The 15969-nt window shown below is 45.4% G+C and overlaps 1 protein-coding gene across 2 annotated transcripts in view; it reads right to left on the bottom strand.

Moving 5' to 3' along the window:
• The window catches only part of STARD3 (StAR related lipid transfer domain containing 3), a 28654-nt gene extending 13320 nt beyond the window's left edge, over positions 1-15334 (bottom strand). The window contains exons 1-7 of one of the 2 annotated variants that reach the window (XM_083470033.1): positions 15137-15334; positions 4948-5252; positions 2759-2836; positions 2364-2441; positions 2193-2246; positions 1810-1927; positions 336-434 (exon numbers count right to left, since the gene is read on the bottom strand). In XM_083470033.1, coding sequence (XP_083326159.1) covers positions 336-434; positions 1810-1927; positions 2193-2246; positions 2364-2441; positions 2759-2836; positions 4948-5157 — 637 coding nt within the window. In that variant the 5' untranslated portion in view covers positions 5158-5252; positions 15137-15334. Of the gene's footprint in view, positions 1-335; positions 435-1809; positions 1928-2192; positions 2247-2363; positions 2442-2758; positions 2837-4947; positions 5253-7252; positions 9206-15136 lie in introns of those variants that run through there. The other variant, XM_083470034.1, reaches the window with a different exon arrangement.
• Between the last annotated feature and the right edge of the window lie 635 nt (positions 15335-15969).

Here is a 15969-nt window from a genome sequence, read left to right as displayed (position 1 = left end):
CCTGAAATAACCCTTTGTGCTCTTCCTCTCTCTTGTGAATGAAAGCATGGATACTGCAGAAATGGGGCATATGAGATGTACATGTTATGACTGGCCCCTTCTTGTAACACAGAAGTTAAGAGAGCTTGGCTGGGCTCAAACAAGCTATAGATTACTGCAACTCAGAAGAGGAGTGGCAATCTCGTGTGTTTGCAACTTTCATATTACACTCTGTACACATTAACTGACTGGTAAAGAGAGGAGTGAGTTATTATTATTATTTTTTACCAGTGCTCAGTTAGAGACAGACTTTCAGAAATACATCATACCCAAGTTTTTGGAAGAAATGTCATTACCTGCAACGGATTCTGGAGGGGAGTAGAACTGGCCGTCTGAAAGCGCCCCTGAATAAAGGCGGGGTCCTCGGGCCACAGCAGCTTGAGCTGCCAGGTACCCTGGAAAGAGATGGGGGTGGAAATCAGCTCATTTATATTGCATTGCATTTATATCCCTGGCTCAACTCGTGTGACCCCCAGATGAGGGAGGAAAAGCTGTCTGAGAAAGGGCAGAACTGTGCTTGAGAAGAGCCAGCAATCCTCTCAGTACTTCTGCCTCCCTTAATAAACTGAGAACAATAACTTCATTGAGTTATTTGATGAGCGGCTCGGAATGAAAGACCAGGGAAGCACAAGCCCTGGAGAAAGAGGCAGAAGTTGGCCTCCTAAGCTTGAATGGAGTGGAGAACACCAGGACTGGGCTGGCCTCCTAACTTGGTGGGTTGAGCTGAAGATCTGCCTGAGCAGGTATGGGAAGGGGGGAGAGCTAAGCTCAGTGAGAGGAGCACACATGCTGAAGCATTTCACTTCCAGCAACTTCAATTTGCAGATTCTCAACCAAGTACTGAGCTTGCAGAAGGATGTTGGCCTGGCATTTTAAATACATAGGCCTTTGGTTGTTGAGGGAGACCACGAGAGTCATATGGAACAGAATGGATCACCCTCGACATCCTTTCCAACCTCATTGTGGCTGCACAAGTTTCTAGGCCTCATGGTTATGGAAGAATACTAGGAAATAACTTCACCTCATTGACTCACTATACGTTTTAACGCACTGCAAACTCTGAATCACAGGAAGAAAGCCAAAAGGAAACCTAATCAATGTATGCAGATGAACTTGGTGTACTCTGAACTTGGACATTTTGTTGCACAACAACAAGGCAGCGCATTGTCGCTTAACACACTCAGACACCTTTGCACAGATAAGCAGATTTATCACTACCCTTTAGGAGTTGGCCAAGCTGCTTCCCCCCTCAACCTTTCAGCTGGAGACAAGACATGTTATCTACATGGAGAATGATGGCCTCTTTGCCTATCATATCTCCAAAGCAATTAAGCATCTAATGCAATAGAGAGCTTTTTCCTCCAAGCAACCCTGAGTGTTTCCCTAATCCAATCGTGGCAAAGTGCTTGCTTAGTTTTGTCGTCTTTAAACCCTTTTCTCAACATGCAAAAACAAAACAAAAACAAAACCCCAAAGACACAGAACGGAAGAGTAATCTTTTGCATTATTTTGCTTTTCAATGCTTTCCTCGCATAGGACTAATCTAACATATTAAAAGGCCTTGAGGCATCAGAATGTAGATCCAGCGATACCTACTGTAAATACAGCAACCTGCTTCCATGAACCCTTAAGGTCATCTGCTTTCTGAGTGCTGCCACCCTCACCCCCCTCACAACACATGGGACACGACCCTAGCAGGGCTGTCAAAACCAATTTTACCAGGGTAGGAGATTTATTCCATTCATCCATCCTCACTCAACACAGACTCACATTGCTCTTCCTCAGCCTCTTGGGGCAAGACTTTAAAATCCAGAAACCATGTTTCCAGCCAGGCAAGGACAAAGGAAATGATGGGCAGCAGATAGCCAAAAGCCCCTTTGTTCAGCAGCTGTTGGTGGGGAAAAAAGGAGATGACATGATTCATATGAAATGATCTCCAGTATTTGCCATGGAACAACTACACCCAAAGCACTTGTAACCATCCATTTGTACCCCCAAACCAACAAGCAGCCCTGAAGTTTAAAATGTTCCCATTTTTTAAAAAACTGAAATTTCGCATCATCTTCTTTTAAAGGCTTGCAATTTGCACCGAGGTTTTGGAAAGGGACCATAAAGATTTAGAGCAGAACCCATGTTTGCTATCAGCAACTCACGTCCGAAAGGATAACTTTCACAATCAGGAAGGCACTGGACACCAATGTAGTGATCTGGAGGGTGGGGATAAAAGAGAGAAGCCCATGAACAAACAAGCAAGCAAGCAAACCACAGCTGCAATTCAATGTTATGTACGTCTCTGAGAGCAAGATAAAAAGTTGACTTCTTACCGCAATGACCCACCAGTGGCGGAGCTTGAGGACAGCATATCCCAGGAGCAGCACCGAAAACCGGAAGAAAGCCAAGAGCTGATAAGAAGGAACACAAGAGGCAAATCATGAGAAGGCCATTGTGAAGGTCTCAAAAACACAGAGAAGTTAAAATCTCTTTTTATGAAGCAATCTCAACTGGCACCAAGACTAGGCAAACTTTCAGGCTTTCACAGGACTCTTATCCAGGTAGGGCCTAACAGACAAGGAGTTCTGTGAAATGCACGGACTACTGAAGCTGCCTGTGTACTGACCTCATGGCTCCTTTGGCATTCCCCTGCACTCCGCCTGCCATGCCCACCCCCAGGTCTCCCCTTGGCTATTACTGCAAGCGACAATTTTGTCAGGATACTTACAAATATGTCAAAAAAGGACGTTTTAAAGTTGTACTCGATGATTTCATACTTCAGACTCTCCTGGATGCTTTTGGTGGCCTGCAGATTGGCAAGATTAAAGTCAAATAAATTAAGACACCACAATGCCAGCCTGGGACTCTTTAATGCAATGCTCCGACCTGTGATCATTTAAAGCCTGCTCTCTGCGAGGATCAGCTGAGCATTTGAGCTACCACAGAGAGTTCGGTTGTGCAGTTGATCCAACCATTTCTCTACTGCCCCACACCAACTATCACATATGACATCATGTGTAGGGCAGGTGGGAATGGTTTGGTGAAAACATCCACACAGGCCAAATTGGGATCCAAGTTAGAGGTTCCTCACCCCTGACTTTTAATATGCTGGTGCCAGGGGAATCATAGCATTGCTTTATATTAATGGGTAGGGTTTTCCTGACGCTTAGTTGAGCCATCTGAAAACATGTGAGGTCAGGAATTTTTCCTGCAAGGTCAGATTGGCTCCCACTTCTGTAGCGTGTAGGTCACTTGCTTGAGTCATCGGTCTTCCTGCCACAAGCTTGCAGCGTGCACTGGTCCAGATTTGTGTGGGTTTCTTTGTGGGCGAGGACAACATTTGGATTTATCCTTCCTTTCAGCCCAGCGATTAGAACAGTTCTAAGCAATGACTCACTGCTTATCTCAGGCTTGTTTATCATTTAAATCTGGGACTAACAATTTGCTAACTCAGTTCAGCCTCTGATTTGGTTTACTCCTTCTGAGGCCGAAATGAGCTCACAAAGAACCCCTGGATAATAGGAGGGGGAGGAAGAAGAGTTCACTCTTTTTCTACCTAAAGATGAGCAGTAAAACAAGGACTTGCCACAGTGTTAGAAACTCAGATATATAAGCTGATATCGCCAAATGGCACCTTAAACCTGAGTTACAGTCACCACAACGGAATGTCAAGGACATTTTCTTTTTAGTGAAACATTATTATTATTCATTTTATTTCTATCCTGCTTTATATTTAAAAGAAAAATTCTCAAAGCAGTTTATAGAACATCAAATAAAACAAATGCAAGCTTCAAGGAAAATATTTCAGATTCTTCTCTAAGTGACATTTTGCTTTCCTCAAATTTATCTACCTACTTGAACTTATAGAGCTGTCCCATAGCATAAGTACTCCAGGAAGCCAGTGCGGTGTAGTGGTTAGCGTGTCGGACTGGGACCTGGGAGGTCAGGGTTCAAATCCCCACTCAGTCATGAAGCTCACTGAGTGACCTTCAGCCAGTCACTGCCTCTTAACCTACCTCACGGAGACATTGTAGGGATTAACTGAAGACAGAGGTGAGCCATGTACTCCTCAGAGGAAAAGGTGTGAAATAAATGCAATGAATAAGCTCTTCTGCTTAAGAAAGCTGGAGAGGCCAGCCAGATGGAGATTTCAGTTGCCAACCTGGAATCTAGAGTTCTCCACGTGGTTCCAGTTGGACCTGCACCACTTGCAAAAGGCACCCAGCACATGGATAATATCTAAGAGGGATTTGCAACTGGGTGACGGTTAGATCTCTGATGACCCTTCAAGCCGGTATGTGGCTGGGCAGGACAGCCAGATCAGCAGCTCCCAACTCCCTCACACACATGCAACACAAAGGTCTGAAAGGAGGGAGGGAGCTTAAGCATGCGCAGGCTTCCCTGTGATCTTGAACCATGAGCCTGTGAAGACTCCCTCCCTTTAAACGGTTTGCTCTGTACATGGGGATGCCATGCGGAAGGGGCTACCTGGCGCGGCCCAACTTCCTGTTCACTGTGTACAATTCCACCGTGTGCAGAAACCTTGAATGGGGCTTCAATCTCATGAGTTGCTCTTGGCCCAAGCAGCATCGCCACCTGAGCAGACTCACCCTGGGAGCTAACAATACCCGACAACGGACAGACTTGTGGGCTGCGATGAAAGCAGCACACTGACAGCTCAAGGCAGAGGCGGTGAGGGGAACCAGCACGGAGGAGTCTGGCACACTGCTTTCTGCCTGCATGGACTCTCAGAGAGAGGCACTCCCTGTTTTTTTGTTTTGTTTTAAACTGAGCCTGACTCACTGCCGTTGCTATATGAACATGTTCAGGGACAACCACTTCTGGGATCCTTGTTTAAGCCAAACCCCGGGGGGGAAGCAGGAAACCATATTCACAAAGGCCAGCTCCTCAACTCACGTTCAGTTCAATTATCCAGAGGAGCGAGACGAAGAGAAGATCGAAGGTCACAAAGAGGCAGAAGGTCCGACGCACGTCAGAAATGGCTCGCCTCCTCTCGGGAGAGAAGAAGTGGTGCGGGGAGAGGCCCTGGCTGTGGGAAAGAGAGGATGCAATGGCGGGAAGACTCTGCTCCAGGTCACCGTTCTGCAAGCCCCACAGCTTGCTCATCCTCAGGCAGGAGGGTGAAAGGGTTGGCTCTCGCGTGCAGACGTGTCATCCGTGACTCTTTCAGTGGCTCATCTGCAGTGGGGGTTGCAGGGGGGCTGAAGAGAAAGAACAGGGAAGTGAGATCGTCTTGGTATTCTGGCAGCAGAGGGAAAAGGGAAAGAGAATGAGATCAAGATCCTCAGCAGGAAACCAAAATGCAGGTTAATGCTTTGGGTGCACGTAGTGACAGCCAAGAAACTGAGAGTTATTTACACCTCTCAAACACACCACGTTTCTTTTCCTTTTTTTGCTATCTGTTTTTCTGGGTTGAATAAAAAGGAAGCATGAAAACGCTGGTCTACCTCATCCCAGTTTTTGTTCCTTGAAACCCAGATGGGAGTTGAGGGAACTGGGCCCTCACTCACAATAGCTGCAACTGTTATATCAGATGGCGGTTCAGAGACTTGGAAGGAACCAAAGGTCATCTAATTCAATTTCCCTACCCAAAAGGCAGCAGAGCTGGAAAAAGATTTTGCAATAACTAGACTCCAGCAGCAGCTACTGGCCAAGTACCCCCAAAACCCTATCTGCTTCTCTCTAATTTCCAGCATCTTTGGAGAACACCAGCCACCCACCCACTCCACCCGGATCAAAGTATGACAGTCAGATCACAGGTTTTCTAGATATGTCAGAAGATCCCTGTGCTTCGTTTCCCCCAGAGCTAGGTTCCATAAATAAGAAAGTAGGGCCTGCAGACATATGAAAAGTGAAGCATCCAAATAACATTTCACGCACCACGTTTTAAAGATGGAAAAGCAGTTCCCAAGAATGAATATGCACACGCACAATTTCATCTCCTAAGCAGTAGCTTTTGCCAGAGAAATATATGACAGCAGCAACTGAGAAAGGATTAGACCTTCCAACTGTAAACTTCCTGCAAGGAGGAAAAAGCCCAACACAATTTACACATGCAAGCGCCCTTTCGTATGCATGCGTGTGTCAACCCCTGTGCAAATAAGACTCTTAAGCCACTTAGCTTCAACTGAAGGGAGGGAAATGTCACTTCACATAACTGAGTAAGAACTGGGACCTCCACTTTCTGCAGGAGACCCAAGCGTCTCAAACGAAAGAAGAAGTTCAGCCATCTGTGATTCCTGAATAATACACATCGGTGCCTCTACCCATCTCCTCGCTCTGTGCAGAAGTCTGAACACCACTTAAGCAACTGTCATAGGATCGCTCAATAAAATTGCTCATTGCCACCCCCTGCCCAAGTGTATCTCTGGCTGAAAGGCAGAAGAACGAGGGTTTTTCAGAGCAGGTATACAGCATCCATGAAGATGAGAGGTTAAAGGACTGTGGATTTTGGTCACCCAGGTTGGGGGAAGAAAATTCATGACTATTTCGTAGAGCTCCCTCCCAGGTAAGCATCCTTAGGATAGGATTGCAGTCTCCTGAAATATAAATGCCTTATTTTGTACAAGTAACACTGCAACCATACCCAGCACTAGAGAGAGCAAGCTGAAAAACTGTTATACCACATGCTACCTCAGCACGTGTAGCTTGATTTTTGCCATCTGAAAGGTTTGGGAGGGAGAGAAATAAAAGGCTGAAAAGAGAAACCACCAGTTTTGTAGTAGACAAAAGAAACCTCATGTCAAATAACATTTCACCCATTCCAAAAGTGAAAATATTCCACAGAACCATTTTTAATGGCTCTTCCAAAATCATTTTTTCCCCTGTTGGAAAAACTGAAAAAAGAGAGTTCTTAAAAAAAGAAGTTTCCCCTCCAAAGTATTTTTAGGCTACCAGAGGATAAGACCTTCACACCCCCTTTGTGAACTCCTAAAGGCACCTGTGTGGCCTGTGAGAAATATGCACAGCCTCACTCTCCTCCAGGAAACTCTAGGTGCTGAACATAGTCTGCCCCCCTCCCCATTTTTCCCAACACACCCTGTGAGGTAGGTTAGGCTGAGAGCCAGCAATTGACCCTGCTCTCCCAGGTCCCAGGGCCACACTCTAACCACTGCGCAGCACTACAAAGAGAATGCTGGGCTAGACCGACATTCTTCTGATCCTGCAGGGCAGCTCTTCATACCAGAAGTTCTTGACTCACCCCTTTCTTCTGGAGAGTGTGTTAACAGTAGCAGTGTTGTTCCTCCAGCATGTGACTGAATCATTGTCAGCTCAGCTGGATTGTTTTGCTTTTCATCCCCCTTGACTCAGTTCGGTCCCTTTTGACATTGACGCTTAGAAGAAAATCCAACTGTTTTAGATTATGCTTTATAGGATTTTTAAAAATAAAATCCAGTTTTAAAACAAGCAAGCAAGCAAGCAAACAAACAAGGTTGCTATCTGTGGTCTAGAAGAGCGGGCGGGAGACTGGTTTTCAAAGAGGTTGAAAACAGATGAGCACGTTTGCTCTCTAGCCTCTCACCCCACTGCTTGAGGAACATGCCTGTTAAACCCCAGAAGAGCCGAGTTGAAGACCTGAACGGACACGATTTTCTTTGGCAGCATAAACCAACCAACCAAATATATCTGTTAAGCAGAATACATTTCTCTCTCAGGTCTCCACTTTGTTCGTAGGGCAATGCCACTGACAAGGGATCCGAGGGCAGGAGAGTTATCCTGAAGGCTGATTCACTCACACACACATATAAAGTGGCACCTTGGAAGTCGAACAGAATCTGTTCCGGAAGTCTGTTTGACTTCCAAATGTTTGGAAAACAAGGCGTGACTTCCGATTGGCTGCAGGAAGGTCCTGCAGCCAATCGGAACCTGTGTTGGACGTTCAGGTTCCAAAGAACGTCTGCAAACCAGAACACTCACTTCTGGGTTTGCAGCATTCAGGAGCCAAAATGTTCGACTCTAGGCGTTCGGGATCCAAGATATGACTGTATACACAAATAGGAACAATGCCGAACCTCCTACATGGGAGACACCTGGGACTTGAATTTTCTTGCATCAACTGGCAGACCACACACACGTTTAAATGTGACTGCCACAATAGCAACACCCTTTTCTCTCTTTTCCGAGCAGGCCTAATCGCAGGAGCGCCACCTTCCATCTCTTCTTTGCGATCACTTGCTAGGCAGGTGTTAGTTACTCCTATTAGCATAGTTCTGACTGGGCTTGTTCTCTTGTCTCCCAAAGAAGGGAGTTGGGGTGGGTGGGTTGAGGGCTGTCAGCGCAGCTTCCTGAATGAAGATTGATGAAAGTCATTTTGCTAAGAGGAGCTGCACATCAACTGTAAAGATAGACGCGGTGCTCCGAGCACCGCCTGGCTCATTATCTAGGCTAGAATCTATCTGCCTGCCTGTGGGAAGCATCTGCCTGTGTTCCTGTTTAAACAAGGCAGGTCTGGGTAACAGCCACTCTTTACGTTTCAAACACGGGGGTCACTCATTGCTTCTTCATCCCAGAATCCTAGGCGTAGCTTAATAACTGCAGACAATTGAGCCAGTCTGCAACCTCCACCTTCAAACTGAGTAAAAATGCAGGCTCACACCTTCAACAGCAGGTCTATTTTGTTCTGTTTTTGATGTCCTTATCCACACAGCCTCTGCTTTGGGTAACATCCTGCCTGATCATGCATACCAGAGAACTCAAAAGTTGCAGCTGGCACACCATTTTGCAATGTTTTGGTTGGCCATAATAAAGGTGTTGCCCAACTGTGGACTTGAGGGCTCTGCTTCCCTAGCTTACATATCAGCATGGCTGCCTTTTGTTGCTTTTTCCAGCTGCCCCTGCTTCTGCCAACACTATAGAGGCAACCATTTAAAGCCACTTAAGATAGCACTATGACTGATGCTGCTTGGGAAGGATTTTCTCTCAATTGGCTAAAACCTGGTAAATGTCATCGGTTCTCAAGCCAATCAACATTCATGGAGGGATGTGTAATTCAGACAACCAACATTTCCCCATACAGGGGTCAGCAAACTTTTTCAGCAGGGGACCAGTCCGCTGTCCCTCAGACCTTGTGGGAGGCCAGACTATATTTTGAAAAAAGAAGAACGAATTCCTGTGCCCTGCAAAATAACCCAGAGATGTATTTTAGATAAAAGCACACATTCTACTCATGTAAAAATACCAGGCAGGCGCCATAAATAACCCAGAGATGCATTTTAAATAAAAGGACACAATCTACTCACATAAAAGCATGCTGATTCCCAGACCATCCGTGGGCTAGATTTAGATGGCGATTGGGCCGGATCCGGCCCCCAGGCCTTAGTTTGCCTACCCATGAGCTACACCACAAAGGAACGAAATTACAGTGCAGAATTCAGAGCTGGTAATGGTGATGAGGAGGGAGGATCCAGCAGCTGTAGCAAAGCCCCCAAAAGCACAAGGGCTTAAGTGGAGCCCAAGGTTATATGTCAAGGCAGCCATGAGTCCCTGATCCTGCAACTGAAGGGAAGGCAGCCAGGAAGGCAATCAAATTGTGTTCCAGGTTCAAGGTTCGACCCAAGGATGGAACTGAAGGATAACCAAAGAAACCTCTTGAATATGAATAGGCAGATGCGGATCACATTTTAAAAGCAGATTCCTATTAAAGGTTGTAAAACATAGTTTGATACAGTTTTGCAGCAGACAACTGAATTGGAAAATTCAAGAAGTCCAAAAGCCAGTTAACTATGTTCCAATATGCATATTAGTTCAACAGCAGATCAGCTTGAGCTGGAATTTGCAAATATCAAATTAGCCAAGTGTGGGACTGGGGGAAGAGGAGGTTTTGGAGTGGCCTGAGATCTTCCTTCTAGGAAAAGATATGAGCCATGGTACCTGCACTGGCATGCAGCACAACTGTGGTGCAAAATTTGGATGGTTTACCGCACAATTCTACCAATGACTACTCAGAGGAAGCCCTACTGAATTAAATAGGGCTTACTCCCAGGTAAGTGGGGCTATGATTGCAGTCTTCATCATGCATGGGGCATATTGCTGCATGCAACTGTCATGTGGGATGTCACGCCACAATTATCTTGCATAGGTTTGTGTGACTTTTTTCAACATCCCACCCAAAGATGCCCCGAAGGTCCAACTTTTACAAAAGGAGGCTACGCAATTACATTCCTCACTGCACAGCGGTCAACTAGCTATCACCTGCAAATCTGAGAAAAACAAGCTTTGGGACAGTTGTGCTACTGAGTCTGGCAGTTTAATGGTATGCCTCAGGGTTTGCATCTACAAGTCAGCCTTAGTGGATTGGACCTGTTAAGAAATCTTCCCTGAACCCACCATTATTACCTGGGCTTTGTATACTTGCTTTCTACTTCCTCCCTGTACTTTTCCATTTCTTCCCGTCAGAGCCATTTGCTAGGAGATCTACTGCTGGTTTGTTTGTTTTTTAATGTTACTCAGTGCCATTGTTACTCAAGTCCTCTCTTTGCTAGTTCCCAGCTGTAGTCAAGGTTTGTTCTTTTTTATCAGGTTTTTTTTAAAAATTCATTTGATTCCTCTTCAGCCTACGTCAGCATAAAAGTCTCAAGTTCCCTTTGGCAACTCTGGAACATTTCCTTCAAAGCTACCAACGCATCACCCAACAAAATAACCATTCCCTCGCTATTTCTGTCCTGCTTTGCCGACTCAGTGAGGTGCTAGAGAACGGAGCATACGTGATTCAACACCATAAAAAGCGCACGAGGCAACAATGCAGAAACTAAAGGTTAAATACATAAACCAGCAGAAAATATAAACCCACTAGTATGGCAACTAGGAAGCGGGTAAAAAGTATGATCAAGAACACACATTAAAAACTTTTAAGAAATTGAAAGCCTATTGAACAACAACAAAAGTCTTCAGCTTCGAACGAAGCGCCATCAGGAAGGTAGCCAAATCAATCTTCTGGGGCAGGGCATTCAGCAACAAAGAAGGTCCTATCACATCCTCCTGCTAAACAAGCCACAGATGTACAACAAGGCCTCTCCCTTAACCTCAGAAAACAGCCATGTGAATATGGCAAGATGCAGTTGGCAGCCGTCCTCAAGGTAGGTGCTGGATTCCTACTCTGGTCAGCCAGCAAGGGAAGGCTAGCCTAGAGGAGAGGTTTTCAACCTTTTTGAGTCCACGGCTCCCTTGACCAACTCCATTCTTTCTGCGGCACCCCTGTGGGGCTCAGGAGCCCAGCTATGTCAACCCTTGCCTGGAGAGCTGGCAGCCTCTCACCCTTTTTTGAACACCCTCCCTTGTGGAGTGTTCCCTCAGTGTCTTCACCTCAAGACACGAGCTTGAGGTACGAGAGGGCATTAGAGGAGGGAGGGAAAGAAAGAAAAAGAAAGAAAAAGAAAAAGAAAAAGAAAAAGAAAAAGAAAAAGAAAAAGAGAAAGAGAAAGAAAGAAAGAAAGAAAGAAAGAAAGAAAGGGGCCAGTGTTGCCTGCGGCACCCCTGGCCATCATTCAAAGGCACTCCAGGGTGCCATGGCACACTGGTTGAAAACCACTGGCCTAGAGGAGTCTCGGCATCTTGGTTCTTTGCCATTTAGGGCCTGTGCAGCATAATCTTTTGTATGTTCACTCAGCGGTTCCATGGGACTCCCTTCCTGGTTAGGTACAGCATTTTGGCCTTAAAAGATAAATAACCAGCGAACCAAACTGAACCAAGAAGCAAATGAGAAACCAGCGTGGATGGTACAGCAAATAACTCATATGCTCTCAATAACTGGTTGAGGGCCAACTTCAGCCAGCAACAGGAGCATTTTGGGGGTAAATAACTTTTTTATTTATTTTGAAGGAAGAAGACTATGAAAACATTTCCAATTTACATACACAGGGTATAACACGACAAGAGCATTTTTGGACTAGGCTGGATTTTCATTAAGAACACTGACCTGCTCAAGCTGCAAGGAGGCAGCAAGCCTGGACACTTCCTGCAATCCCCATCCTCAGAGGCCACTATCCCAACCCAGGCTCTCCTCAGACCCCACCTCCGCCCATCATTTGCCCCTTTCCTCCATCTCATCACCAGCTCCTCACCTACTTAGCTACTTCTGTAGTTTTCCTCTCCACACAGTTTAACCAATTTAATATCAACACTTCTCTTATTGTTCCCATGGGGTTCACAATGCACAATGAGGCTGATTATCCAAATCTTAATCAGTGGGATTCGGCTAGTAGAATTCCCTTCCCTGGTATCTGTTTTCAACACCCCACCTTTCAACCAAAGGGACTTCAAGGAACATGTACAAATAGTAGAAGTTTGTAAATCCAAGCATGAGCCACAATCCTTGCTCCCATAAAAAGGGGCTCACCCCTTCCCCCTAGATTTATGCTTTTTCAAACATATAGGCCAAAACATCTCTTGACATCACCTCATCATTTCCTACTTCCACTCCTAAAATCTGGAAACCTAATGGGGTTCAGATCTTTTTAAAAAATAAGATCTTAAACTTCTTTGCCTAATTCATCTCAAATCCATTTAGCTTCAATATATATTTATAATTATTACACCTTTCTGACTCAGTTGCTCTCTCCCAGTGGATGAGACAAAAATGATGCTGAGAGAGGGAGAACAAGCTGGGAAACAGGCATGGTGGTAATTTAGGGTAGGCAAGAAAAACACAGATTGACTTTGTCAGAAATAGCATCCCTGCCCCCACACTTCTGACTCCTTTTTTAGATTTACCTTGTTCTGCTAGGAAGAAGGCGAAGTCTTTGAAACCTGACCTCTCCTACACAAGGAAGCAGCACTCGCCCCACACAGGCATGCTATCACGTAAGTTAGTGTGTCATACTGGGACCTGGGAGACCAGGGTTCAAATCTTCACTGAGCCATAAAACTCACTGGGTGATCTTGGGCCAGTCATCAATTCTCAGCCTAACCTACTTCACAGGGCTGTGAAGAAAATATGAAGGGATGGAGACCTCTTTGGAGGAAAGATACATTTAATAATGTAGCATGTTGGTTGAGACACTAAGCCAGGGGTCAGCAAACCTTTTCAGCAGGGGGCCAGTCCACTGTCCCTCAGACCTTGTGGGGGACCAGACTATATTTTGAAGGGGAAAAAAGAGAATGGATTCATATGCCCCACAAATAACCCAGAGATGCATTTAAAACAAAAGGACACATTCCACTCATGTAAAAACATGCTGATTCACAGACCGTCCACGGGCCAGATTTAGAAGGCGATTGGGCCGGATCCGGCCCCTGGGCCTTAGTTTGCCTATCCATGCACTAAGCAATGATCTAGGAAGCCTCTCACCCCCCTCAGCAGAATCTCAACTCTGCCACAAACTCACTTAATTGATCCAAGGCAATCTATTACAGTGGTACCTCGGGTTAAGTACTTAATTCGTTCCGGAGGTCTGTACTTAACCTGAAACTGTTCTTAACCTGAAGCACCACTTTAGCTAATGGGGCCTACCGCTGCTGCTGCGCCTCCGGAGCACGATTTCTGTTCTCAACCTGAAGCAAAGTTCTTAACCTGAAGCACTATTTCTGGGTTAGCGGACTCTGTAACCTGAAGTGTATGTAACCCGAGGTACCACTGTATTCTTAGCCTGAGCTCCCATTTGCAATATAGTGGTAACAATATTGATCTACCTTACTGAGTTCTTATGGCAGATGCCACTTGTGCTACTTGCTTTACACCTGCTAATTCCCTGACACGTGCCAAGCCATTTTTGCATGCTTTGATTGTTACTCATCAGATGATCTCTGGGGACATTCCTGTCTCCTGTACTTTTTAAGGAACATAAACATTTCTCCTTTCCCCAGTCTACTAAAATTTCTCTTCCTCTTATCCTTTCATTGCCAAACACATGCATTAAAAGATTTTTTCTATTTCTTTTCATTGTTTCCACCCTAAAATCATATGTGGTCAGGCTCAAGCCTACATAATAGTTCTACTGTCTGACCTGGAAGTCTTTATGTGAATAAAGACACCCCTGCGCAGAAGAACTATAAAGTAGGTGCTTATACACATTACAAGCGCTACATGCTGACTGAAAGTCCCATATACAATCATTGCCATTAGGAGGCCTTATGCGAACTGCTCTACTCCATAGGAACTTGCACTACAATAATTCTGATAAATCTTCTAGGTAGCAAAAGCCTGTTTTTGCAGCAACAGACTAAAATGGCAAGTGTTCCAAAAGTTACAACCTTACAGGGTTGATGCAAGGATGACTAAAGTATGAGCACTATAATTATAACTATTTTTATTAGAAATACTATTTGGTGACAGTCCTTCATTTTAGGCAACATCTAGCTTCTTCTCTCTTTTATTTTTGCCATTTCCCCTCACATGGCAACATCTAGCTTCAAAATAAGACACACAACTATGAATCAGCAAGTTCCCAGTCCAAATCTTAGATCCATCATGAACTTTATAATGCCAAGCCTTAGTTCCCCATCTCTGCAAATTTGACCCCACTATTTATTTCCCTTGTACTGCCATGCACCTGTAGCTGTCAACAACGTGCAACACTTAAATCACCTGATGAAGTGGGGGGATGTAGCCTGGGAAATCTCCACCCACAATAAACAAGGTTAATTTTCTAAGGTGCCATTATTTGTTGCAATAGACCCAAACCTGCAACAATATGGTTTTTATTTTTCATAATTTTTATTATTATGACAGCAGCATGTAGGTTAATAACGTTGCAGCTATGAGACTGAGGAAGCCCCCAGGAGAAATTTCACCTCAGAGCCACAGCAGAAGTAAGCCACCCTCACATGAATACACACATCTTAAAAGACCCACAACTACAACATGAGGACGATTAATACTGACCTACCTTATAGGGCTGTTGTTAAGGATTCCTGACCTAATGCATGTGAATCATTTTGAACACACCAAAATTCAAAGTATTAATTCTCATCCTAACAATAATATATATCTATATGTATATCTATATCTATATAGATAGATATAGATATAGATATAGATATACAGATATATAGAAATGCCCCAATTTTCACGAGCCTGTCTTTCTTCTTTCCCTACGAGCTCCTCATCCTACACTGCAAGGCCGGGCTTCCCCCACCGCTAGACGTTTACCTGATGGGCCACTGCCTGCCCAAAGGCCTCAGCCTCCCCTCAGCAACAGGAACAAGGGATGGGGGGCAGGGAGAGAAATAGACGGAAGTAACCGCCACTTCGGACAGGACACTACTTCCTATCACGTGATCGCAGCGTGACCTGAAAAAAAAAACAAGCCGGCACGCGCACCCTCCCTCGGTCAATTCTCCGAAAGCGAGAGCAAAAGGGGGCGGAGTCAGAGCGGGGGCGTGGAAAGCAGGAAGCGAGAAAGAGCGCTAAATGGTTGACAGCGGAGGGCAGGCGCGTGGAGGGGGTGGGGAGGAGGAAGCTACGCCATTGGTTGGAAGGAAGCCGTTTGCGTGTCTCTCATTGGCTACGGTGGGAGAAGAGAGGCGAGATTTAGAGCGCGACGCGAAACGTTCAGGTCGTTGGGCGGGATTCCGTGTAAGATTCCACCCATTGGTTTCTTGGGAAGTGAAGGCTGTGGCAGTGATTGGTTGGAAAAAGAAGAGGAGACGGGAGGTACTTATTGTCTGATAGCGGGTGGGAGTGCGGTAGGAGTGTTGATTGGTAGTTGTTGGAGCAATGGGACACTTTTATTGGCTGGAAGGAGGGGGAAAGGAGCAAAGGGGTTCGGCAGCTGGGAAAACATAAATACAAAAAGAATGGAGTGGTTGCGTTGGGATGGAGGAATGTGACCTGTGTGGAAGGAAAAGGTGCGGGAAGTGGTTGAAGTTTGTGAAACGGATCTATTAGGAGTCTGGGACACACAGTAGCAGGGAGGGCTGAGCATACGTGTGTATAAAGCAGACACGTGTGTGAGAGATAAACTAACTGAAAGAGAGGTTTCA

Source organism: Podarcis liolepis (assembly GCF_965112155.1).
Source record: "Podarcis liolepis genome assembly, chromosome: 13".
Lineage (NCBI taxonomy): Eukaryota > Metazoa > Chordata > Lepidosauria > Squamata > Lacertidae > Podarcis > Podarcis liolepis.
Note: the sequence above shows the minus strand (reverse complement) of the source record. Positions and strands in the feature narration are given on the sequence as shown.